Raw genomic sequence first — 25,710 nt, 5'->3', positions numbered from 1 at the left:
CTCTCCCTACTTTGGTTGAGAATTGGAATCCTCAGAATCCAGTCCCATTAATATTCTCCCGGGGTTTGTCAGTACATATTGGTTATGTTCTGCAGCTCCTTCAGCTATAGTCCCTTTCCTCCTTTGGCACGTCCTGGTCATTCATGTTGTTATTTTAGTTATTGGTCTAATGATTAGGTTGGGACTTTAGAGTAGATCCAGATGGTGAGGCACCTATCTTTTTTTTTTTTTGAGACAGGATCTTGCTCTGTCACCCAGGCTGATGTGCCGTGGCGCAATTTCGGCTCACTACAGCCTCGACCTCCCATGTTCAAGTGATTCTCCAGCTTCTGCCTCCTGAGTAGCTGGGATTACAGGTGCGCACTACCACGCCCGGGTAAAGAGGCACCTATCTTGTAAGGCAGGTATTTTTACATCATCTTCAAGCAAGGGGGAATGCTAATCTTTAACGAAGAAGAATAGGCAGTGTGTTGGGTCCTTCTTGCGCTGCTCTGAAGAAATACCTGATGGGGAGGAGGGACAGCATCAGGAAGAATAGCTAATGGATGCTGGGCTTAATACCTAGGTGATGGGATGATCTGTGCAGCAAACCACCACAGCACACGTTTATCTATGTAACAAATCTGCATATCCAGCACATGTACCCCTGAACTTTAAAAAAAAAAATACCTGACACTGAGTAATTTATAAGAAAAGATGTTTAATGGCTCATAGTTATGTAGTCTGTACAGAAAGCATAGCAGCATCTGTTCCAGGGAGGCCTCAGGAAGCTTCCAATCACAGCATTAGGCAAAGGGGGAGCAGGGACATCACATGGCTAGAATGGGAGCAAGAGAAAGAGGAAGTGGCAGCGAGGTGCACACACTTTTAAATGACCAGCTCTCGTGAGAACTCACTGTCACGAAGACCGCACCCACTAAGCCATGAGGGATCCACCCTCGTGATCCAAACACCTCCCAGCAGGCCCCACCTCCAGCATTGGGGATTACAATTCGACATGAGATTTGGGTGGGGACAAATATCTAAACTACATCTGGCCACTTGCGAAGGCCCAGAGGTACAGGAAAAACTGGAAGTTAATGATTTTCAAGTATATCGACCCAGATATTGCCATCTTATGTCTCCCATTTTCTTTCTTTCTTTGAGACAGGGTCCCACTCTGTCACCCATGCTGGAGTGCAGTGGTGTGACTGAGGCTCACTGCAGCCTTGACCTTGTGGGCTGAATCAATCCTCCCACCTCAGTCTCCCAGGTAGCTGGAACCACACGTGCATGCCACCATGCCCTGGTAAATTTTTGTAAAGACAGGGTTTCACCATGTTGCTCAGGCTAGTCTCGAACTCTTGGGCTCAAGTGATACTCCAGCCTTGGCCTCCCAAAGTGCTAGGATTAGTGGCATGAGCCACCACACCTGGCCTCCCATTTTTACTCTTTGTCAATCAGGACTCTAACCTTGGTAGCTAACCTGCCAGGGCTGAGAATTCAACCTCTCTAGAGCTCTGCAAATTTTATAATTATGTTTTAGGTCTGATCCTCAGGTTTTTCTGCCCTCTGGCTGCAGGAGATGGTAGTATCTTTATATACTGCCAAGAAGGTCCTTTGACTTTCACACTTAATCTTCATTGTCTTTCTTCAAAGGATCTATTATCCCCAACAACAAACATCCTATTACTTCTAAAATGCCTAATACATTGTGTTCCCCCACTCTCCCACGTACTCTTTCCTTGGGTAAAACATCTCCATTAACCACTGGTGAAATTTTTAACAACTGTATTACTATCACATGCTAGGGGCTAACAGTGTTTCACCTATCACTAGTGGTGATATCCTCATTGTCAACAGACTGCTGAGTGACTCCCAAATTTCATTTTAGGGTTTACTTTCTTGGATCACTCCTGGTACCAATTATTGTAAATTGGGCTCCCCAGGAAGCAGAGATTTGATTCCAGAAAGTTTACTGAAGAGTGCTTTTAGGATCACTATCCTTGGGAGAGTGAAAGAAGCAAGACTAGTTAGGTTGCAGGGCATTCACAAAACAGTCTCAGTCAAATCCATGCAGAGCACTGGACCTAAGATGGCCCTGTAAAATTTTCCCTCACTGGGGCCAGGGTAATGGGGTCTTTATAACCCTGCACTAATCAGTCTCTGAATGTGGGTTACCATGAGCATGACTTTAAATGAGGCAGCTCTTCTCAGCCAAAGTTGTGTGGGGTGCAATTTTTTTTTTTTTTTTTTTTGAGACAGAGTTTCACTCCTGTTGCCCAGGTTAGAGTGCAATGGCACGATCTCGGCTCACTGCAACCTCTGCCTCCTGGGTTCAAGCGATTCTCCTACCTCAGCCTCCCGAGTAGCTGGGATTACAGGTGCCCCCCACCACGCCCGGCTAATTTTTTTTGTATATTTTGTGGAGACGGGGTTTCACCATGTTGGCCATGCTGCTCTCCAGCTCCTGACCTCAGGTGATTGGCCCACCTCGGCCTCCCAAAGTGCTGGGATTATAGGCGTGAGCCACCGCACCTGGCCTAATTTTTTATTTTTTTTTGTAGAGACGGGGTTTCTCCATTTTGGTCAGGCTGGTCTCAAATTCCCGACCTCAGGTGATCTGCCTGCCTTGGCCTCCCCAATTGCTGGGATTACAGGTGTGAGCCACCATGCCTGGCAGGGTTGTGTGGGGTGCTTAACTGCCAGCTGGCAGCCCTTAACATTTCCAGCAGTTGGGAGAGTAAGGGTTTCAGTAGTTCAGAAGAGGAGAGATCTGAGGAGCACACCACATACACCACAACATCCCTAAAACACACTTTCTTTTTTTTTTCTCTTCTCTTTTTTTTTTTTTTTTTGAGATAGAGTGTCACTCTGTTGCCCAGGTTAAAGTGCAATAGTGTGATCTCAGCTCACTGCAGCCTCGACCTCCTGGGCTCAACCGATTCTCCCACCTCAGCTTCCCAAGTAGCTGGGACTTCAGGTATGTGTAACCATGCCAAGCTAATTTTTTGTATTTTTGTAGAGTCGGGACCTCACTATATTGCCCAGGCTTCCTGTGTCAAGTAATCTGCCTGCCTCAGCTTCCCAAGGTGCTGGGATTACAGGTGTGAGTCACTGTACCTGTCCCTAAAATATACTTTCTAGTGTCTGAATCATTTACGATGGGAAATAATTCATGTGTTTTGTGTAAAAAAATGTTTTTAAGAAAACTCAAGAAGACTTCATCTTCACAATTTTTTTTTTTTTTTTTTTAGATGGAGTTTCGCTCTTGTTGCCCAGACTGCAGTGCAATGGAGCGATCTCGGCTCACTGCAACCTCTGCCTGCTGGATTCAAGTGATTCTCCTGCCTCCACCTCCCGAGCAGCTGGGATTACAGGCATGTGCCACCACGCCCAGCTAATTTTGTATTTTTAGTAGAGATGGGGTTTCTCCATGTTGGTCAGGCTAGTCTTGAACCCCTGACCTCAAGTGGTCCGCCCACCTCGGCCTCCCAAAGTGCCGGGATTACAGGCGTGAGCCACTGTGCCTGTCCAGAATTATTATTATTATTTAATTAGCTGGATGTGGTAGCACATGCCTGCAGTTCCAGCTATTTGGGATGCTAAGGCAGGAGAATCACTTGAGGCCAGGAGGTTAAGGCTGCAGTGAGCTGTGATCACACCACTGCACTCTAGCCCGGGTGACAGAACATGACCCTGTCTCAAAAAATAAATAAAAGTAAAAAGAGAGAAAACTAGAATGGTAACTCTAAACCTTGGATTCACACAGCAGCAAATCACGCTTTGCTGACCTGGCACAGGATTCACTTGTCCATGTGCCCACACTTAACTGTGTATACTGACATTTCATTATTTTTGGGCAAAGGAGACTTTTCAATCTAACACTATCTTGGAAACTGAAGAAAACCTCTGGGATTCACTCTGATAGGAGAACCAAAGCAAAACTACAAACACCATCTGTCAATTTTTCCTTCCAAAGCAGCCTTTCCAAATTTCTGGGAGTTTCCTTTGCCAACTCCTTGTTACAGCAGCTCCAGAAGCAAGGGAAGCCACCGAAGTTTCCCATGATGTTCTGGGCTAGGAGGCTGGTGTCCTAGGGCTTCCTGCTGCACAGGTGCACATCCTCAGAGGATGTCTCTACCCTCCTTCCATAGGTGCCAGTCTCTTCCTCCTCAAACAAGAAAGCCAAGTATGGATATGTCCTTTATACTCTGTACAAAAGTGCCTGGCTCAGGGACCAGGGAGGACTGAAATCCAGCTGCACGCACCTTGTCAAGCTGTATACCCTGGCACTGCATCCTCTTAGGGAGGGTGCCTTTTCCTATTATGCACAAAGGTACAGTTCAGCCTAATGGCAGGCCTTGTCCTTGAGCTCACTGATACGATTTAACTCTATTGTAGTTGTGTGTCTTACAAGTTTGTCTTTCTCCTGAGAGTTTTGATGGCTGAAGCCTGGTCTTGTTTAACCTTTGTTCCCATTGCAGCACAGAGCTTGGTGTATAGTAGACCTAAGTCTATTAATTAGCTGAATGAATTACTATGCACAGAGGTCTTCTGGCCCACTGCCAGGACAGTCTACTAACCCCATTTTTTTTTTTTTTTTTTTTTTTTGAGGCGGAGTCTCCCTCTGTCGCCCAGGCTGGAGTGCAGTGGCTGGATCTCAGCTCACTGCAAGCTCCGCCTCCCAGGTTTATGCCATTCTCCTGCCTCAGCCTCCCGAGTAGCTGGGACTACAGGCGCCTGCCACCTCGCCTGGCTAGATTTTTGTTTTTTGTTTTTTTTTTTTTTTGAGACGGAGTCTCGCTCTGCCGCCCAGGCTGGAGTGCAGTGGCCGGATCTCAGCTCACTGCAGGCTCCGCCTCCCGGGTTCACGCAATTCTCCTGCCTCAGCCTCCCCAGTAGCTGGGACTACAGGCGCCCGCCACCTCGCCCGGCTAGTTTTTTGTATTTTTTAATAGAGACGGGGTTTCACCGTGTCAGCCAGGATGGTCTCGATCTCCTGACCTCGTGATCCGCCCGCCTCGGCCTCCCAAAGTGCTGGGATTACAGGCTTGAGCCACCGCGCCCGGCCTGTATTTTTTTTTTAGTAGAGATGGGGTTTCACCGTGTTAGCCAGGATGGTCTTGATCTCCTGACCTTGTGATCCGCCCATCTCGGCCTCCCAAAGTGCTGGGATTACAGGCTTGAGCCACCGCGCCCGGCCCTAACCCCATTTTTAAAAGCTTAATAAAATTATCTTTTACTATATTACAGGATAACTCTTTGCTGTGCTTCCTGCTGTGTGTGTGTGTTTTTTTTTTCTCTCTAAATTTTCTACTGCTTTTCATATCTGGTTCTCCAACTCTCTCATTAATTCTTTTTTTTTTTTTTTTTTTTTTGAGTCTCACTCTGTTGCCCAGGCTGGAGTGCAGTGGCATGACCTCGGCTCACTGCAACCTCTGTCTCTCGGGTTCAAGCAATTCTCCTGCCTCAGCCTCCCATGTAGCTGGGACTACAGGCATGTGCCACCACGCCCAGGTAATTTTTTTTGTATTTTTAGCAGAGATGGGGTTTCACCATGTTAGCCAGGCTGGTCTCAAACTCCTGACCTCAGGTGATCCACCTATCTCGGCCACCCAAAGTGCTAGGATTATAGGCGTGAGCCACCACACCTGGCCCCTTTCATTAAGTCTCTGAACTACCAAATCACTTTTTAGAGGCTGGTCATTGCATCTTTGTTCTTGGACTCATTCTCTGTTCTTCTGAAAACTACATTTCCCAGCTTCTTTGACAACCACATACTAGCTATATTCAGCCAATGGGAGGCACTGGAAGAAGATTGGAAGTGAGAGGAAGGAAGAAGCTAGGGTAGTTCTTCCTCTTTTGGCTATGGGGCTGCATCTCTTCTACGTGGTTTCCACTTCCCCTTCTTCTTCTTCTTCTTTTTTTTTTTTTGAGAAGGAGTCTTGCTCTGTCACCCAGGCTGGAGTGCAGTGGTGTGATCTCGGCTTACTGCAACCTCCATCTCCCGAGTTCAAGCTTTTCTCCTGTCTCAGCCTCCTCAGTAGCTGGGATTAGAGGCGCGTGCCACCAGGCCTGGCTTTTTTTTTTTTTTTTTTTGCATTTTTGGTAGAGACGGGTTTCACCACGTTGGCCAGGCTGTTCTCGAACTCCTGACGTCAAGTGATCCGTCCACCTTGGCCTCCCAAAGTCAGCCTCCCAAAGTGCTGGAATTACACGCGTGAGCCACCGTGCCTGACCTCCCCTCCTTCTTTAGTCCCAAGTTCTGCTGCCCACTCCACTCCAGCCAAGTCCTATTTCTTCCACAGCAACAAATACTAGTTTAGTGTGTGTCCTTTCAGTTTTTCATCCATGCTTATATATATGTGTATATATATACACACATACATATATACACACACACACAGACTGTCTCTACACGCATTTTTTTTTGCGAAAATACAAAATGCCTTATTCTGCAACTTGCTTTTTACTCCACAATATACTGCTGTAACTGTGATAGTTACTGCCAAATTGCTCCATGAAAAGATTCTATCAATTTATACTGTTGTCAGCAGTGTATGAGAATGCTTATTTTGCTAGACAAGGTGGTTCATGCCTAATCCCAGCATTTTGGGAGGTCAAGGTGGGAGGATTGCTTGAGACCAGGAGTTTGAGATCAGCCTGTGCACCACAGAGAGACTGTTTCTTTTAAAAAAGAAAAAGAAAAAAAAAGTTTATTTATCCATCTATGCACCATTGGATATACTTTTTTTTTTTTGAGTCTTGCTCTGTCACCCATGCTGGAGTGCAGTGGCCTGATCTCGGCTCACTGCAAGCTCTGCCTCCCGGGTTCACGTGATTCTCCTGCCTCAGCCTCCTGAGAAGCTGGGACTACAGGTGCCCGCCACCACGCCTGCCTATTTTTTGTATTTTTAGTAGAGGTGGGGTTTCACCGTGTTTGCCAGGATGGTCTCGATCTCCTGACCTCGTGATCCGCCCGCCTCGGCCTCCCAAAGTGCTGGGATTACAGGTGTGAGCCACCGCGTAATCTAAATAATTTTTTAAAATCAATTAAGATGGGGGGCTGAGCATGGTAGCTCATGCATGCAACTCCAGCGCTTTGGGAGGCCAAGGCAGCAGGATTGCTTGGGGCCAAGAGTTTGAGACCAGCCTGGTCAATATAGCGAGATCCTGACTCTACAAAAAAGGAAAAAAAAAAAAAAAAAATGGCGGGGTGCCATGGCTCATGCCTATAATCCTAGCACTTTGGTAAGCCGAGGCTGGCAGATTGCTTGAGCTCAGGAGTTCGAGACCAGCCTGGGCAACATGGTGAAACCCTGTCTCTACCAAAAATACACATAATTAGTCAGGCGTGGTCGTGTGTGCTTGTGGTCCCAGCTACTCTGGAGGTGGAGGTGGGAGGATCTCCTGAGCCTGGGAGGCAGAGGTTGCAGTGAGCTGAGATCACGCCAATGCACTCCAGCCTGGGTGGCAGAAGATTGAGACTGTGTCTCAAAAAAGAAAAACAACAAACAAACAAACAAACAAAAAACACCACAAGCTGGGTGCAGTGACTCATACCTGTAATCCCAGCACTTCGGGAGGTGTGGCAGGTGGATCACTTGAGGCCAGGAGTTCGAGACCAGTCTAGCCAACATGGAGAAATCCCATCTCTACCCAAAATATAAAAAAATAGCTGTGTGTGGTGGCGCATGCCTGTAATCCCAGCTACTTGGAAGCCTGAGGCAGGAGAATCGTTTGAACCCAGGAGGCGGAGGTTGCAGTGAGCTGAGATTGTGCCACTGCACTCCAGCCTGGATGACAGAACAAGACTCCATTTCAAAAGAAAACAACACAAGCAAACAAAGCTTAAATAAAATAAAATAAAATAAAAATTAGCCAGGTATGGTGGCATGCACCTGCAGTCCCAGCTACTTGGGAGGCTGAGGCGGGACGATCCCTTAAGTTCAGAAGTTTGAAGCTGCAATGATCTATGATTGCACTACTGCACTCCAGCCTGGGTGACAGAACAAGGCCCTGTTGCCCAGGATGGACTCAAACTCCTGGCCTCAAGGGATCCTCCTGCCTCGGCCTCCCAAAGTGCTGAGATTATAAGCATAAGCCACTGCATCAGACCCAGCATTGGATATACTTGATCCTTTTAGCTTTTGCCAATTTGTTAGGTAAAAATTAGAGCCTTGTTTCATTTTTAAAAATTATCAGCCTGGTGTGATGGCTCGCGCCTGTAATCCTAGCACTTTAGGAGGCTGAGGTGGGGAGGATCACGAGGTTAGGAGTTCGAGACCTGCCTGAACAACATGGTGAAACCCTGTCTCTACTAAAAATGCAAAAATTAGCCGGGCATGGTGGTGCATCCCCATAATCCCAGCTACTCAGGAGGCTGAGGCAGGAGAATTGCTTGAACCCAGGAGGCAGAGGTTGCGGTGAGCTGAGATCGTGCCTTTGCTCTCCAGCCTGGGTGACAAAGTGAGACTCCATATCAAAAAAAAAAAAAAATTATCGGTGATATTGACCATTTTCTCATATGTTCACTAGCTATTTGTGTTTCTTCTTTGGCTAATTTCCTCTTGCAAGCTATACACACTTTTTTTTTTTCTTAATTGAATCATTCAATTTTTCATACTGATTTGTAGAATTCTTTGTATATTGGGAAAATTAACTTTTTCTTTTATATAGGTTACAAATATTTTCTTCCAGTTTATCTTTTCACTTTGTGTATGGGGTCTTTTGCCATCATCAAATCTGTCAACTATTTCCTTCATGGCTTCTGCATTTGGTGTTATGATTAGACAAGTTCTTTCCATCCCATAATTCAGAAAATATTCTTCTATATTCTCTTTTAATATTTTAGTATAACTTTTTGTGTTTGTGTATTCATCTGTTGGAATGGAAAATTATCTATATCATGGTCATCAGGATAATTGAATCTTTTTTTTTTTTTTTTTTTGAGACGGAGTCTCACGCTGTTGCCCAGGCTGGAGTGCAGTGGCGTGATTTCGGCTCACTGCAAGCTCCGCCTCCTGGGTTCACGCCATTCTCCTGCCTCAGCCTCCTGAGTAGCTAGGACTACAGGCGCCCGCCACCGCGCCCGGCTAATTTTTTGTATTTTTAGTAGAGACGGGGTTTCACTGTGGTCTCAATCTCCTGACCTTGTGATCCGCCCGCCTCGGCCTCCCAAAGTGCTGGGATTACAGGCTTGAGCCACCGTGCCCGGCCAGGATAATTGAATCTTTATATGATGATCATCACGTCGTTCTTAGAATTGAGAGAAGCCTCAGAGGTCACCCAGAGATCTGAGTCCTTTGTTGTAACTGTGAGTTTCTGGGGAAGGGCAAAAGGTTTCAATCTGACCTTTAAGGTTCTAAGGATTCATCCTAACTTTTCTCTTGATTTTTCCAGGAGAAAAGATGTCTTTGCCAAGGATGCCAGTGACTTTTCTTATAGAAAAGAAAAACTGTTAAACCCAAGCCAAGCCTCTTCCTTCCTGGTTTCTCCAAACTTATCTCCTTCTGCTCTTCTACATATACCCTTTGCTCTACTTACTGATCCTGAACATTCCTGGAAATTTCTTGTATCCATGCCTTTGCCCAGACTACTTTGGACACCCTTCATTCTATCTGGCCTTTAAGGTCTAACTTAAATCTTCGATTTTCCATGAAGTCTCCCAATTTCTCAAGTGTACCTCTCCTCTCTACTCCTCAGGCATGGATTGTGCTACTTAGGGGACTCAATTTATTTTATTTTATTTTATTTTTTGAGACAGAGTGTCGCTCTGTTGCCCAGGCTGGAGTGCAGTGGTGTGATCTCTGCTCACCGCAACCTCCACCTCCCAGGTTCAAGCGATTCTCCTGCCTCAGCCTCCCAAGTAGCTGGGACTACAGGTGTGTGCTACCACGCCCGGCTAATTTTTTGTATTTTTAGTAGAGACGGGGGTTTCACCGTGTTAGCCAGGATGGTCTCGATCTCCTGACCTCGTGATCTGCCCACCTCAGCCTCCCAAAGTGCTGGGATTACAGGCTTGATCCACCACACCCGGCCGGACTCAGTTTATTTTCTGTCAGGTGCCATAATTATCTGGACACCTATCTGCTTCCCTCACTGGGCTGCCTTGGGAGCATCTTTGCAGACTTGTGGTACCTGGCACATGGTGGGACTTAGTCAGTACTGGATGGCTAAATGAATGAAATATTGTAGAGGTGGTCATCTGTTTTTTCTGTCTCTGTTCTTAGACATTGCAAATGCCTGGTGTATAAAGGGAGGGAGAAAGAAGATGGAAAGAGGAAGGGTGCAGGTTGGTGCCCCTTTTTTTCCTGTATTGCTGTTAACAGGCCAGCAAGTATGATGGCCACTGTCTATGTGCACTGAGAGGGAAAGACACAGGGTAGCGGAAATAGAGGATTGGCGTCCTATTCAGCCTCTTCTGGCCCCAGGTGAGTCAACACTGGGATTCACACCTAGAAACTGACAAGTATGAATCACTCCTAGGAAGGTGAAGAGGTATTTGTTTTTCTAGGGAAATGCCCCCACTTCCTTTCCATTTCTTTCTTTCTTTTCTTTTTTTTTGAGATGGAGTTTTGCTCTTGTTGCCCACGCTGGAGTGCAATGGTGTGATCTCGGTTCACTGCAACCTCTGCCTCCAAGTTCAAGCAATTCTCCTGCCTCAGCCTCCCAAGTAGCAGGGATTACAGGCATGCGCCACCACGACCCGCTAAGTTTTTTGTATTTTTAGTAGAGACGGAATTTCCCCATATTGGCCAGGCTGGTCTTGTGGACTCTTGACCTTGTGATCCACCCACGTTGGCTTCCCAAAGTGCTGGGATTACAGGCATGAGCCATTGTGCCCACCCTCGACCATGTATATTTTCCATATCCTTTTCCTCGCTTTATACTTCTTAGGACGTCCTCATAATCTGTTATCTTCCTCTAGAATGTAAGCTCTATGACAGCCCAGATTTTTTTTGTTTTGAGACGGAGTCTCGCTCTGTTGCCCAGGCTGGAGTGCAGTGGCACAATCTCAGCTCACTGCAACCTCCACCTCCCGGGTTCAAACAATTCTCCTGCCTCAGCCTCCCGAGTAGCTGAGATTACAGGCACCTGTCACCACACCAGCTAATGTTTGTATTCTTTTTATTTTTATTTTTATTTTTATTTTTTGAGACGGAGTCTCGCTGTGTCGCCCAGGCTGGAGTGCAGTGGCCGGATCTCAGCTCACTGCAAGCTCTGCCTCCCCGGTTTTTACGCCATTCTCCTGCCTCAGCCTCCCGAGTAGCCGGGACTACAGGCGCCCGCCACCTCGCCCGGCTAGTTTTTTGTATTTTTTAGTAGAGACGGGGTTTCACCGTGTTAGCCAGGATGGTCTCGAACTCCTGACCTCGTGATCTGCCCGTCTTGGCCTCCCAAAGTGCTGGGATTACAGGCTTGAGCCACCGCGCCCGGCCTAATGTTTGTATTCTTAGTAAACACAGGTTTTCATCATGTTGGCCAGGCTGGTCTTGAACTCCTGACCTCAGGTGGTCCACCTGCCTCGGCCTCCCAAAGTGCTGGGATTACAGGAGTGAGTCACCGTGCCCGGCCTACATGGGTCTGTTTTGTATACTGCTATATCCCCAGTGCTTGGGACAGTGCCTGGTATACTCAATAATATTTGTTAAGTAAATGAATGAAAAGTCTATTTATTCAAGGAGTACCAATACACTACATATGTGTACTTCTTACCTCTTTCCTGATTTCCAAGCCCATATTCCCTCTTTAAAATTTTGCCATCATCTTAATCTCAGCTTGCCTAGCTGAATTCATTATTATCTCTCTTAGCACTTCAGTAAACCTTAAGTCTTGTTTCTTCTAATGACAGATCCCAAACATGACTTATTCTTTTTCACTGTTTTTCCTTCTATATAGTAGGTCTCTAAATCTAGTTGAGTCTATCTCTTAATCTTGCTCCAGACTCCATCATCCCCTGCTTCTGCTTTAGTTCAGGTATGAATCTTTTACTTGATGCAGAAATCTACCATGCAGTCTTCAATCTATTTTATTCATTGCTACCATTTTGATTCTCATGCTGAAGAGCTTTGCTCAGCTCACTGCTCTCTCAACAAACGTGTGGCTGCCATTTACCTGCTGAACTAAGTAGGCAAAGAATCCGGAATTGGTGACTTACTGTTCTCTGCTCACTTTGACCCCCCTTTCTGCAATGCACACCTTTTCACTGTGAGTTAAAACTGCTGTATCCTTCAGAGTACAAATATTATCTTCTCTCTACTTAAGTTCCGAAGAAAAAATAGGGCTAGAGAAGTAGACATGGTAGTGTATACACACTTTATGCATCCAGAAAGTATAGAAATGTAAATCTTTCTTAGCCAGAAGTAAATTTTTTTCAAAACAATAAATGGACCTGTTATACATTTATCTCTCTCTCTTTTTTTTTTTTTTTTAATTTTTTGAGAAAGAGTCTTGCTTTGTCACCTAGGCTGGAGTGCAGCGGTACAATCGTGTTCACTGTAGCCTTGAACTCCTGAAATCCAGTGATCCTCTTGCTGGTGTCTCCTGAGTTAGGGAGCACTATAGGTAAGCAGCACCACCTAGGGCTAATTAAAAAAAATTTTTTTTTTTTGTAGAGACGAGGCCTCCCTATGTTGCCCAGGCTGGTCTCGAACTTCTGGCCTCAAGCAATTCTCCTATCTTGGTCTCCCAACCTGCTGGGATTATAGGCCTGAGCCATCACATCCATCCTACTCTCTGACTTTTAGTAGAGTTAACTTTTTTTTTTGAGACGGAGTCTCACTCTGTCATCCAGGCTAGAGTGCAAGGGAGTGATCTCGGCTCACTGCAACCTCCGCCTCCCAGGTTCAAGCCATTCTCCTGCCTCAGCCTGCTGAGTAGCTGGGATTACAGGCACCTGCCACCAGGCCCGGCTAATTTTTTTTGTATTTTTAGTAGAGACTGGGTTTCACTATGTTGGCCAGGCTGGTCTCGAACTCCTGACCTCGTGATCCACCTGCCTCGGCCTCCCAAAGTGCTGGATTACAGGCATGAGCCACCACATCCGACATTATTTTTCTTTTAATTTAAATTTTATTTTTTTTGAGACAGTCTTGCTCTGTTGCCCAGGCTAGAGTGCAGTGGCATGATCATTGCTCACAGCTGCCTTAACCTCCCAGGCTGAGGCCATTTTCTCACCTCAGCCTCCTAACTAGCTGGGACCACAGATGTGTGCAACCATGTCTGGATAATTTTTTACAATTTTAATTATTTTATTTTTAAACAGGGTCTCACTTTGCAGAGCCTAATAGCTGGCACTACAGTTGTGCACCACCATGCCCAACTTTTTTTTTTTGTTAGAGATGACGATTTACCACGTTGTTCAGGATGGTCTCAAACTCCTGAGCTCAAGCAATCTGACCATCTTGGCCTCCCAAAGTGCTGAGATTACAGGCGAAAGCCATCGTGCCTAGTCGTTTTATTTTATTTTATTGAGACAAGATCTTGCTCTGTCACCCATGTTTGGAGTACACTGGCACAATCCTGGCTCACTGTAGCCTCGACCTCTCAGGCTCAAGTGATCTCCTATCTCAGCCTCCTGAATAGTTGGAACCACAGGCACGTGCCACCATGCCCAGATAATTTTTTTTTTTTTTTGAGACGGAGTCTCGCTGTGTCGCCCAGGCTGGAGTACAGTGGCCGGATCTCAGCTCACCGCAAGCCCCACCTCCCGGGTTTACGCCATTCTCCTGCCTCAGCCTCCCGAGTAGCTGGGACTACAGGCGCCCGCCACCTCGCCCGGCTAGTTTTTTGTTTGTTTGTTTTTTTTTTTTAGTAGAGACGGGGTTTCACCGTGTTAGCCAGGATGGTCTCGATCTCCTGACCTCGTGATCCGCCCGTCTCGGCCTCCCAAAGTGCTGGGATTACAGGCTTGAGCCACCGCGCCCGGCCGCCCAGATAATTTTTTGAGTTTTTGTAGAGACAAGGTCTCACTATATTGCCCAGGCACACCTAATTTTTACCAAACTTTTTGTAGAGACGGGGGTCTCATTATGTTGCTTAGATTGATCTTGAACTCCTGGACTCAAGATTCATCATATTCAATTAATAATTCTCTGTCTCCTAATTCCAGCAGACATAGAAAGACACAGAAGGCCAGCGCCATGGCTCACTCCTATAATCCCAGCAATTTGGGAGACTGCGAGGCTTGAGCCCAGAAGTTTACGATCAGCCTGGGTAACATGATGAGACCCCATCTCTCCATATATATACAATAATAAAAATTATCCAGGCATGGTGGCATGCGCCTATAGTCCAAGCTACTCAGAAGGCTGAGGTGGGAGGATCACTTGAGCCCGACAGGTGGAGGTTGCAGTGCGCCAATATCGCGCCACTGCACTCCAGCCTAGGCGACAGAACGAGACCCTGTTTCAAAAAAACAAAAAACACCACGAACAGAAACAACAACAACCCCCACAGAAGGTAGTGAAGGCTTGGGATTGGATTACCTGGTTTAAACCCATAGAATGTCAGAACTGAAGGAAGAGTCAGAGGTCAACTTTCTTTTTTTTTCTTTTGATACAGAGTCGCGCTCCGTTGCTCTCCTGGAGTGCAGTGGCGCGATCACAGCTACCGCAGCCTCGACGTCCCAGGCTCAAGCGATCCTCCTGCCTTGGCCTCTCAAAGTGCTGGAATTACAGGCGTGAGCCACTGCGCACGGCCTAGAGGTCACCTTTCAACTTAGTCCTCAATACATGGGAAAAGTGAGGCCCAGAAGGCGTATGAGTTGTATCAGGTCGCTGACCCTGAACAGAAGCTAGACGTCTTAATTCACAAGTAGGACTCGCTGCTAACTCTTTGGGCATCCCTTCGCGATTCAAGGCTCTTGGGTTTCCCGCTTTGGCCGCCTCGCCAAATCCAAGTCTTACACTCTTAGTGACCCCCTCCTTTCCTCCTTCCCCTTAGGTCAGCAAGGTTTACTCATTCTAATTGCAACGCTCCAGGTTGCCGGAGTAGCTCCTCGCTAGAAGGGAGATTAGTTACGTCACCGTCGGCTCCTCCCATTGGTCCGGGCGTGTGGAGCGCGGCGCCATGACGTCAGACGCCCAAAGGGGTGGAGCGGTGAGGGGAAGGAGGAGGGAAGTAGGACTTCAACATGGCGGCTGCGGCACTGGCGGTGGCTACGGTGACGGCCTGGCCCGGAGCGGGCAGAGTTGGAGGTGGTGGCGTTCGCTCTCCCTAGGGGCCGTCGGGAGCTCAGCGGGGACCGAGCGTCGGAGGCCGGCCGGTGCCAGCACCTTTCGGCTTCTGGGACGGCGGCAGCAGCGGCATTCAGGTGAGAGGGGCCTCCCTCTGGGGGAGGGGGAAGAGGGGCGGAGTTGGGGGAGGGGGGCCGGTTCTGGGAGACTAGGAAACGGGCTGGGGGGCCGAGCGAGGTGAAAGGCGCCGGAGCTAGGAGGTGGGAGGGAAAAGTGGCCGGAGACCCGCGATTTGGGGAGGATTCTGGGAGAAGGGTCGGAGTGAGGGGACCGGAGTTGAAGGGGCGGAGGGTAAACGGGATGCGGGAAAATGAGTTCGGATTAAGGAGACTAATACCCTACTGGAAGACAGGCATAGTAGACTTATGTCGGGCTGGATTGAGAGCTCGGTGGGAACTAGAGGATGTCAGGGAGGGGGACCCAGGTTTTAGTAAAGAAGGTGAGTGGTGGGGAGTTTAGAGTGAGCTGGGGACGTGCGGTGTAGATTTAGTTCTCCCTGAGGCAGTGAGACTGGGGAGAAAGGGTGGAGACTAGACCAGAGTTGAGTGATTTTTGGGGATATCTTTGGCTTTGTCTGGTCTTCTCCAGGTATGTTTATCCGCCTTTTTTGTTTCTTGGGTGGAGGCTTACCTATACAGTCCACCTGGGCCTCAGGAACCGCCCCAGTCTTTCTTGTGGAACGTCAGGTTCATTTATTTGAGCTATATCAGTGATCTTTGACCTTTGTTGCCAACTGTGTTTCCAGACTAGCGTGTTAAAAGTGTGGTTGGGCATAAAAATACGTTTTATGTTAAACTGAAATAAAATATTGATACTTTTTTGTCACCATGCAGTGTTGCGAAACCAGATTTGGTAATTTGGTTAAGTATTACATATATTCTATTCTAACTTTACTCGTTAGTGCTTTGTCTTTTCAGTTATTAGCATTTCAGAATTTGATTAGATATGGTGGATGTTTTCCTTTTTAATTTTATCAGATTTGATGGTGGGGAAAAAGAAGATACTTAGTCTTTAGTGATAGTTCTTTCTAGTTAATGTCCCAACCTAGTTAAACTAAAAGTTTCCGTATTGGCCGGGCGCTGTGGCTCACGCCTGAAATCCCAGCACTTTGGGAGGCCTAGGCGGGCGGATCACGAGGTCAGGAGTTCAAGACCAGCCTGACCAACTTGATGAAACTCCGTCTCTCCTAAAAATACAAAAAGCCAGCCGGGCGTGGTGGCAGGCGCCTGTAATCCCAGCTACTCTGGTGGCCGAGGCAGGAGAATGGCTTGAACCTGGGAGGCGGAGGTTGCAGTGAGCAGAGATCGAGTCATTTGCACTCCAGCCTGGACGACAACGTGAGACTCCGACTCAAAAAAAAATTCCGTATTATGGCAAAGAATGTGAAATGTCTCAAGTCTTAAAATAATTACATTGTCCGCATTAACTTACTGTAAGTGATATTTTATTAAATTTTTGTTTCTAGTTTGTTCTATTCATTGTGTTTATTGAATACCTACTGTGTGTTGCATTAATAACAATCATTATTATTATGGAGATGTGAAACTTAATGTTTCTTTAGTCAGTGACCATCGCTGTCATTGCACAGCAGTTAACTTTGCTAACCTGCTAGGACCTCATTGGAAAAAAAACTTCTTTTTTGTTTGTTTCTTTTTATTTTTTTCCAGAGGGAGTCTCGGTCTGTTGCCCAGGCTGGAGTGCAGTGGCGCGATCTTTGCTCACTGCAACCTCTGCCTCCTGGGTTCAAGTGACTGTCTTGCTTCAGCCTCCCGAGTAGCTGAGCTTATAGACACTTGTCACTATGGCTGGCTAATTTTTGTATTTTAGTAGAGATGGGGTTTCACCATGTTGGTCAGGCTGGTCTCGAACTTCTGACCTCAAATGATCCTCCGGCCTTGGCCTCCCAAAGTGCTGGGATTACAGGCGCCTGGCCTGTGTGTTTTTTTTTTTGTTTGCTTGTTTTTTTTAAAGAAGGCAAAGGAAAAAAAAATAAACTCTGTAAATATAAAAACTTCTTCAATTTCTCTTTAGTTTAGTGTTTAAGACTGATTTCCTAATCATGGCATTTCTTCTGTGTATCTGAAAGATTTTTTCATTTTGATTTTGAAGAAGACTAACAGTATCATGAAAAGATAACAATAGATCTGTAGACAAGTCTCATCAATGATTGTTAGTGTATTTTTTAATGAAAAAAAATTTTTTTTGTAGAGTTGGGGTCTCCTTATGTTGCCCAGTCTGATTTTGAACTCCTGAGCTCAAATGATCCTCTCACCGCAGCCTCCCAAACTGCTGGGAGGCATGAGCTGCTAGTGCACGTATTTTTGACTGGCAAATGTTACATTATCTTGCATGTCTTTTAACTATGGTATTTAAGGATCCCTGATGTTTGTTTATTTATTTATTTATTTATTTATTTTTTGAGACTGAGCCTTGCACTGTTGCCCAGGCTGGAGTGCTGTGGCGTGATCTCAGCTCATTGCAACCTCTATTTCCCAGGTTCAAGCGATTCTCCTGCCTCTGCCTCCCAAGTAGCTGGGATTACAGGCAGCCAGCACCACGCCCAGCTAATTTTTATAGTTTTCGTAGCGATGGGGTTTCACAACGTTGCCCAGGCTGGTCTCGAACTCCTGACCTCAAATGACCTACCCGCTTTGGCCTCCCAAAGTGCTGTGATTACAGGTGTGAGCCACTGCGCCCAGCTGGATCCCTGATGTTTAATTCAGTGTCCAAAATTTTTACCGAATATTTTCAGCATTATAATTGAAATATCATTAGCCCTGGGTGTAAATGCCAATATTACAAGTTTTTCCTGTTCTTTAATTATATTATTGAATGTATTGAGATTTTTCAAATGTAGATTAAGAGTAATCTTTTTTCTTACAGATTCATTAAAAATGTTTATTAATCATCAATCAGGTGGGTTTTTTTAAGGCAGTCTTTCTCAAGAAATGCAAAAGGTAATACAGAGTGCCTTAAAACATTAAATAAACTTTTTTTCTAACAATTAAAAAAAACCTCAAACTGAAAAGAAGCTTAGAAATCACCTGGGTTTAGTTTCCCACACAGAATGGGAATCCCTGCTTCTATACCAAAACAAATGAAAATCCATCCTCTTTTCCAGATTTCTAAGGAAATAATAGGATTTTTCAGAATTTATTTTTTCTGTTTTGAAACGGAGCTTCTTCGCTCTTGTTGTCCAGGTTGGAGTGCAATGGCGCCATCTCAGCTCACTGCAGCTGCCACCTCCCAAGTTTAAGTGATTCTCCTGCCCCAGCCTCCTGAGTAGCTAGAATTACAGGCATGTGCCACCACGCGTGGCTAATTTTGTGTTTTTAGTAGAGACAGAGTTTCTCCATGTTGGTCAGGCTGGTCTTGGACTCCCCAACTCAGGTGATCCACCCGCTTTGGCCTCCCAGAGTGCTGGGATTACAGGTGTGAGATACCGCTCCCGGCCCAGAATTTCTTATAGGAAAAGTATGTTCAATTAGAAAAAAGAAGCAAGCAGAGTAGTGCTCTTCCAACATGTAACATACAGTGTCCTGTAACATTAGAAAATAACTTGAAGGTAACTAATATTTTCCTATGAATTGAGAGTAACAATGTCAGATTTTAGAAATTTTAGTTGAAGGTGACAAGATTCACAGAGGAAAGGATGCTGACACTAGGTATATACTAATGAGCCAGGATTGTTAAACACTTTTTTTCCTTTTTTTTTTTAGACAGAGTCTCGCTTGGTCGCCAGGCTGGAGTGCAGTGACACAATCTCGGCTCACTGCAACCTCCACCTCCTGGGTTCAAGCGGTTCTCCTGCCTCAGCCTGCCAAGTAGCTGGGACTACAGACGGCGCGCCACCGCGTCTGGCTAATTTTTGTATTTTTAGTAGAGACAGGGTTTCACCATGTTGGCCAGAATGGTCTTGCTCTCTTGACCTCGTGATCCACCCGCCTCGGCCTACCAAAGTGCTGGGAGTATAGGCGTGAGCCACTGCGCCCAGCCAATCCTTTTTTTTGAGATGAAGTCTCACTCTTATCCCCCAGGTTGGAGTGCAAAGGTGCGATCTCCGCTCACTGCAACCTCCACCTTCCGAGTTCAAGTGATTCTCCTGCATCAGCCTCCCTAGTAGCTGGGATTACAGGTGCCTGACACCATGTCTGGCTAACTTTTGTATTTTTAGTAGAGATGGGGTTTCACCATGTTGGCCAGGCTGGTCTCAAACTCCTGACCTCAGGTGATCTGCCCACCTCGGCCTCCCAAAGTGCTGGGATTACAGGCATGAGCCACCACACCCGACCCTGTTAAATACTTGGCCAGGTGCAGTGGCTTATGCCTGTAGTCCCAGCACTTTGGAAATGCTAGGCGGGCGGATTGCTTGAGCCCAGAAGTTCAAGACCAGCCTGGACAACACAGTGAGACCCATCTCTACAAAAATTACAGAAAAATTAGCTGGGGTTGGTGGTTCATGCCTATAGTACCAGCTACACGGGAGGTTGAGGTGGGAGGATCACCTGAGCTCAGGAGCTTGAGGCTGCAGTGAGCCGAGATCATGCCCCTGCACTCCAGCCTGGGCAACAGAGCAAAACCCTACCTCAAAAGAAATAATCTTGGCCGGGCGCTGTGAGTCATCCCTGTCATCTTGGCACTTTGGGAGGCCCAGGCGGGTGGATCACCTGAGGTCAGGATTTCGAGACCAGCCTGGCCAACATGGTGAAACCCCGTCTCTACTAAAAATACAAAATTAGCTGGTGTGGTGGCGTGTGCCTGTAATCCCAGCTACTTGGGAGACTGAGGCAGGAGAATTGCTTGAACCTGGGAGGCGGAGGTTGCAGTGAGCCGAGATCATGCCGCTGCACTCCAGCCTGGGCGACAGAAAGAGTCTCTGTCTCAAAAAAACAAAAAACCCAAAAACACTCAGTTCTCACACTTGAACTAGGTAGGTAGGTTGTGATGTGCGTGTTTTTTATGTACCGAGGAAACTGAGGATCACAGAGATTGTGTAACTTAACTAAAGTTACAGCTAGGTAGAGTGAATTTGAACTGAAATCTGTCCAATCTCAATGCCTATGCTGCATTCTTTTATACCATTTTGCCCCTCTTACGTGGCCACTGGACCATTCCAATTCCTACAAGGTATAAGCACTAGTTTTAAAGTAATACCAGTGTGAACTGCTTGTTTTCATTGAAATAATAGTGTAACTGGAATGATAAATGGTTCATTAAAATTTTAGTCACATTATGTCATCAGTATTCTAAGAGGAAATGAATACCTGATTATTTTGTACTTCACAAAATAAACTGGATAAACTGGATAAATGGCTAAAAGTTTCTTTGTTATATTGCTGAGTCAGATTGAATCCGGTTCATTAAGGGCCAAAATTTGTATTTGGCAGTAATCCTCATGTGTTCTCAGAATGCTTGATTGGTCATTATCAGTTGCTTAATGCTTACCAAACACTTCCAGAGTTTGAGTCACTGAATTGGCTCATGGTAATTGTAAATCTTGTGGTTACTGAGTCAAGAGCCAGCAGTGTGTGTTTTGGCTGCTTCACTTCCTCCCCAACACTTGATATTGTCAGACTTTAAATTAATTTTTTTTTTTCTAATCTGGTGGGTTTGAAATTGTTTGAAATGGTGTTTTTTATCAGCATTTCCTGAACCTGGTCATCTTTTCATATATATTCATTGGTCATTTGTGCTTCTGCAAAGTGTATATTCAATTTTGTTGCCTATATATTTTTTTTGGTTGTTTCTCTTTTTCCGATTCATTTTTAAGAGTTCTTTATATATTCTGGATACTAATTATTTGTTAATTTATAGGTTGCAAATATCCTTTCCCAATTTATGACTTGACTTTTCATCTCTTCATAGTCTTCTGGTGAGAAAAGCTCATAATTTTAGTGAACTGAATTTTTTTTTTTTTTTTTTTTTTTTTTTTTTTGAGACGGAGTCTCGCTCTGCCGCCCAGGCTGGAGTGCAGTGGCTGGATCTCAGCTCACTGCAAGCTCCGCCTCCCGGGTTCACGCCATTCTCCTGCCTCAGCCTCCCGAGTAGCTGGGACTACAGGCGCCCGCCACCGCGCCCGGCTAGTTTTTTTTTTTTGTATTTTTTTAGTAGAGACGGGGTTTCACCGTGTTAGCCAGGATGGTCTCGATCTCCTGACCTCGTGATCCGCCCGTCTCGGCCTCCCAAAGTGCTGGGATTACAGGCTTGAGCCACCGCGCCCGGCCTGAACTGAATTTTTCAGTCTTTCATGGTTTGTGTGTGTGTGTGTGTTTTTTTTTTTTGAGACAGAGTTTTGCTCTTATTGCTCATGCTAGAGTGCAATGGCATGATCTTGGCTCACTGCAGCCTCCGCCTCTCGGGTTCAAGCAATTTTCCTGTCTCAGCCTCCCGAATAGCTGGGATTACAGGCACCCACCACCACGCCCAGCTAATTTCTGTATTTTTGGTAGAGACGGGGTTTCATCATATTGGTCAGGCTGGTCTTGAACTCCTGACCTCAGGTGATCCACCCGCCATGGCTTCCCAAAGTGCTGGGATTACAGGTGTGAGCCTCTGCGCCTGGCCGGTTTGTGCTTGTATCAAATTTGGGAAATCCTTCTTTGCTGCCAGGCATGCTGTTTTAATAAATACAGTAGTATACCTATCTATAATGTGGTGTCTCATCTGACGTTTAGTTCCAATGTCTGCTTGATGACAAAAGCAGACTTCTTAAAAGTTGCTTTCTTGTTATCTTTGGAGTTATAGGGCCACAGGGTTTTAAAAGGAGGCTGGATTGTGTTTTACATGTCGGTTTCATACGTTGTCCAAAACTGAGACACCAACAGATTTATGAATGAGATGTGCATCTTATTAAATGTTAATGTGATTTGATAATGAGACCTTTCTCGTTTGGACAGTATTATATGCAATTGATAGTGTGTCACTCAGTCTAAGCTGTTAGCACTTTCACTAAAATATATTCAAATTTTTTTTGATGTCTAGTTTTTACAGTATTGGGCTTTATCAAGAATAGTTGTGGATTGTGGAAGAGCTGATACGGAAACATCTTAGAAGAACATATTTTGCTTTTCTTTTTTTTTAAACTCTGTTCAGTTCCTTGGACTTGTGTGTCTCCTATCTTATCAAGAATAATTGTGGATTGTGGAAGAGTTGATATGGAAACATCTTAGAATAATGTTTTTTGCTTTTTTTTTTTTTTTTTTTTTAAAGAAAGAAACTGTCCAGTTCCTTGGACTTGTGTGTCTCCTACTTACCAGTAAACCCTTATGACTTAAGTTATATGTATAAATACATATGTACATCTTGGTGGCATTGATTTTTCTATGTTGTGTATTAAAGCTGCTAAAAAACATGTTTTCTTTTTTCCGTGAGAAGATTAGTGATTGACTTTAGAAATTGTTCTTCTAAGGAGTCAAATATTTGATCTGGGCAAGGATCACACTGAAATATAAAACATCTCCTGAGTAATCTGGGTTCACTAAAAAAAAAAAAAAAAAAAAAAAAAAAGAAATATAAAACAACCACCAGATTAAAAATACACTACAAATACTGTTTAGTGATATATAGTATAGCTTTGACATTTATGAAAGGCATGCTCTTAGATCATTGGGAATTCTTACTTATGTAAATACCATAGTTTTAAGTGTCCCTCATGAAATACAGAAAAGTGTAACAGGAAATTTTTAGTTACTATTAGATTTGATGTGTAAATAGAACTGAGCAACAAAGTTAAACGATTTGAATGCTAATCTCAGTCTTTAACTTTTTTTTTTTTTTTTTTTAAAGAAATAGGATCTTGCCCTGCTACCCAGGTTGGTCTTAAATGTCTGGCCTCAAGTGATTCTTGAGCTTCGGCCTCCCCAAGTGCTGGGATTACAGACATGAACCACCATGTGGCACTTTCAGCTACCTTTTAACTTCTGCCTTTTTTGTTGTTACTACCACTGGCCTATTCCCAACCTCCGTTAATAACCTATTGGAGACTCAAGATTAGGCCATTTTGGGCCGGGTGTGGTGGCTCACACCTGTAATCCCAGCACTTTAGGAGGCTGAAACATGCGGACCACCTGAGGTCAGGAGTTTGAGACCAGCCTGGCCAACGTGGTGAAACCCTGTCTCTACTTAAAATACAAAAACTAGCTAGGCATGGTGGTGGATTCCTGTAATCTCAGCTACTCAGGAGGCTGAGGCAGGAGAATTGCTTGAAGCCGGGAGGTAGAGGTTCGGTGAGCCAAGATCGCACCGTTGCACTCCAGCCTGGGCGACAAGAGAGAAACTCCATCTCCAAAAAAATAATAATAATAATAATAAAGATTAGGCTGGCTTTGCCTGTCTTTTGCTTTATCTCATCATCATGGTCTTGGTCCCAGGTGGGGTTTGCAGCCTTATTGGTAAGAATGGAATCTTCCTAATCCTAAAATCTTTCTATAGTTTGGGAGTGTTAACATTTCCTTCAGTAGTTTCACAGGGAAGGATATGGGCAGTAACTTCCCCATTTCTTTCTTCTAGTAGATTATTATATATATATTTTTAAATTTTATTTTAAAGACAGAGTCTTGCTCTGTCGCCTAGCTTGGAGCGTGACATGATCTTGACTCATTGCAACCTCCGCCTCCAGGGTTCAAGTGATTCTCTCGGCCGATCATTGTGTCTTATAGCACACCTTATGAGAGAAGTGATCTGGCTCCATGGGTGGAATTCAAGGTCAAATGGTCAGCCAAATTAAAAATTACTGTTGGAGCAGACTTTAGGGGTAGTTTGTGAACTTTCAAAATTGGAAATATTTAATTATTATTATTATTATTATTTTTTGAGACGGAATTTTGCTCTTGTTGCCCAGGCTGGAGTGCAGTGGCGCAATCTTGGCTCACTGCACCCTCCGCCTCCTGGGTTCAACAGTTCTCCTGCCTCAGCCTCCTGAGTAGCTGGGATTACAGGCATGCGCTACCATGCCCGGCTAATTTTGTATTTTTAATAGACACGGGGCTTCTCCATGTTGGTCTGGCTGGACTTGAATTCCCGACCTCAGGTGATCCACCCACCTCAGCTCCCAAAGTGCTGGGATTACAGACATGAACCACTGTGCCTGGCCAGAAATATTTCATTTTTTCATCAAAGGTTTACTGTATTTGTGAGATATTCTAGCAAAAGGAAACAAACTTAACAACTTTTGTTTTCTGAAAATACTTTTGCAAAAATAGGAGGGAGAGGATCAGGAAAAATTACTAGCGGGTACTAGGCTTAATACCTAGGTGACGAAATAATCTGTACAAGAAACCCCCATGACACAAGTTTACCTATGTAACAGACCTTCACATGTACGCCTGAACTTAAAAGTTAAAAAAACTTTATATTAAAATCTTAAACAAAAATCATGGAAGGTCTTTAATTGTTTATGTCCTGTCCTATCCGTTTTCTTAAAGAAGAAATATTAGCTAGTTCTTGTAATTTATTTGTTTGTTTATTTTTTGAGACAGAGTCTCGCTCTGTCACCCAGGCTGGAGTACAGTTGTGCGGTCTCGGCTCACTGCAACCTCTGCTTCCCAGGTTCAAGCGATTCTCCTGCCTCAGCCTCCTGAGTAGCTGGGATTACAGGCCCTCACCACCAAGCCTGGCTAATTTTTTTGTATTTTTAGTGGAGATGGGTTTCACCATGTTGGCCAGGCTGGTCTCGAACTCCTCATCTCAGGGGATCCACCTTCCTCATCCTCCCAAAGTGCTGGGATTACAGACTTGAGCCACCATGCCCTGCAGTTCTTGTAATTTAATAGTGAATCTTTTTTCCTTTCTTTCTTTTCTTTTTTTTTTTTTTGAGACAGGGTCTTGCTGTGTTGCCCAGGCTGGAGTGCAGTGATGCAGTCACAGCTCACTGCACCCTTGACTTCCCGGGTTCAGGTGATTCTCCCACCTTAGCCTCCCGAGTAGTTGGGACTGCGGCCTCATGCCACCATGCCCGGCTCTTTTTTTAATTTATTTTTTAAATTTTTCGTAGAGATGGGGTTTCGTCATGTTGCACAGGCTGGTCTCCAACTCCTAAATTCAAGTGATCCACCTGCCTCAGCCTCCCAAAGTGTTGGGATTACAGGCGTGAGTCACAGTGCCCAGCCTGCTTTGGATATATTATTGGCATTATATTTAGTGGAAGAGTATATATATTAGGGTAATGGAGATTTATTTCATTTAGTAGTGTAAGAAATTATGTTTAGGTGCAGTTCTAATTTGAGACATTCTATATCTGCCCTGTCTGATATGTCTCCAACATTGACAATGGAGATATAAAATATTTCCATCAGTGTAGAAAGTTCTGTTGGACAGCACTGTTTTAGATCAGTGATTCTCAAAGTTTTAGTGTGTGTGTGGATAACCTGGATGTATTATTAAAATGTAAATTCTGAGTCAGTAGCTCTGGTGTGGGCTTGAGAGTATATTTATTTATTATTCTCAGTATGTTCACTGGTCTGAAATTTCTGGCCTCAAGCAGTCCTCCCAC

At 45.1% G+C, this 25,710-nt stretch overlaps 2 protein-coding genes across 15 annotated transcripts in view; one reads left to right on the top strand and one right to left on the bottom strand.

The window, feature by feature from the left end:
- Positions 1 to 15,009, bottom strand: part of LOC135967522 (inosine-5'-monophosphate dehydrogenase 1-like) — a 55,786-nt gene extending 40,777 nt beyond the window's left edge. Inside the window, exons 1-2 of one of the 2 annotated variants that reach the window (XR_010581698.2) lie at positions 14,472 to 15,009; positions 683 to 817 (exon numbers count right to left, since the gene is read on the bottom strand). The gene's annotated coding sequence lies outside the window, so the exon portion shown is untranslated. Of the gene's footprint in view, positions 1 to 682; positions 818 to 14,471 lie in introns of those variants that run through there. The other variant, XM_074017288.1, reaches the window with a different exon arrangement.
- Positions 15,010 to 15,051: 42 nt separating this feature from the next.
- The window catches only part of UBAP1 (ubiquitin associated protein 1), a 73,950-nt gene continuing 63,291 nt past the window's right edge, over positions 15,052 to 25,710 (top strand). For 2 of the 13 annotated variants that reach the window (XM_065531011.1, XM_065531010.1), the window contains exons 1-3: positions 15,097 to 15,298; positions 16,428 to 16,653; positions 18,105 to 18,137. In XM_065531011.1, coding sequence (XP_065387083.1) covers positions 18,116 to 18,137 — 22 coding nt within the window. In that variant the 5' untranslated portion in view covers positions 15,097 to 15,298; positions 16,428 to 16,653; positions 18,105 to 18,115. Of the gene's footprint in view, positions 15,299 to 16,423; positions 16,654 to 18,104; positions 18,138 to 25,710 lie in introns of all 13 variants that reach the window. The other 11 variants (XM_065531013.1, XM_065531007.1, XM_074017272.1 and 8 more) reach the window with 7 other exon arrangements.

This window comes from Macaca fascicularis, chromosome 15, assembly GCF_037993035.2.
Source record: "Macaca fascicularis isolate 582-1 chromosome 15, T2T-MFA8v1.1".
Classification (NCBI taxonomy): domain Eukaryota; kingdom Metazoa; phylum Chordata; class Mammalia; order Primates; family Cercopithecidae; genus Macaca; species Macaca fascicularis.
This window is presented reverse-complemented; position numbering and strand designations above follow the sequence as displayed.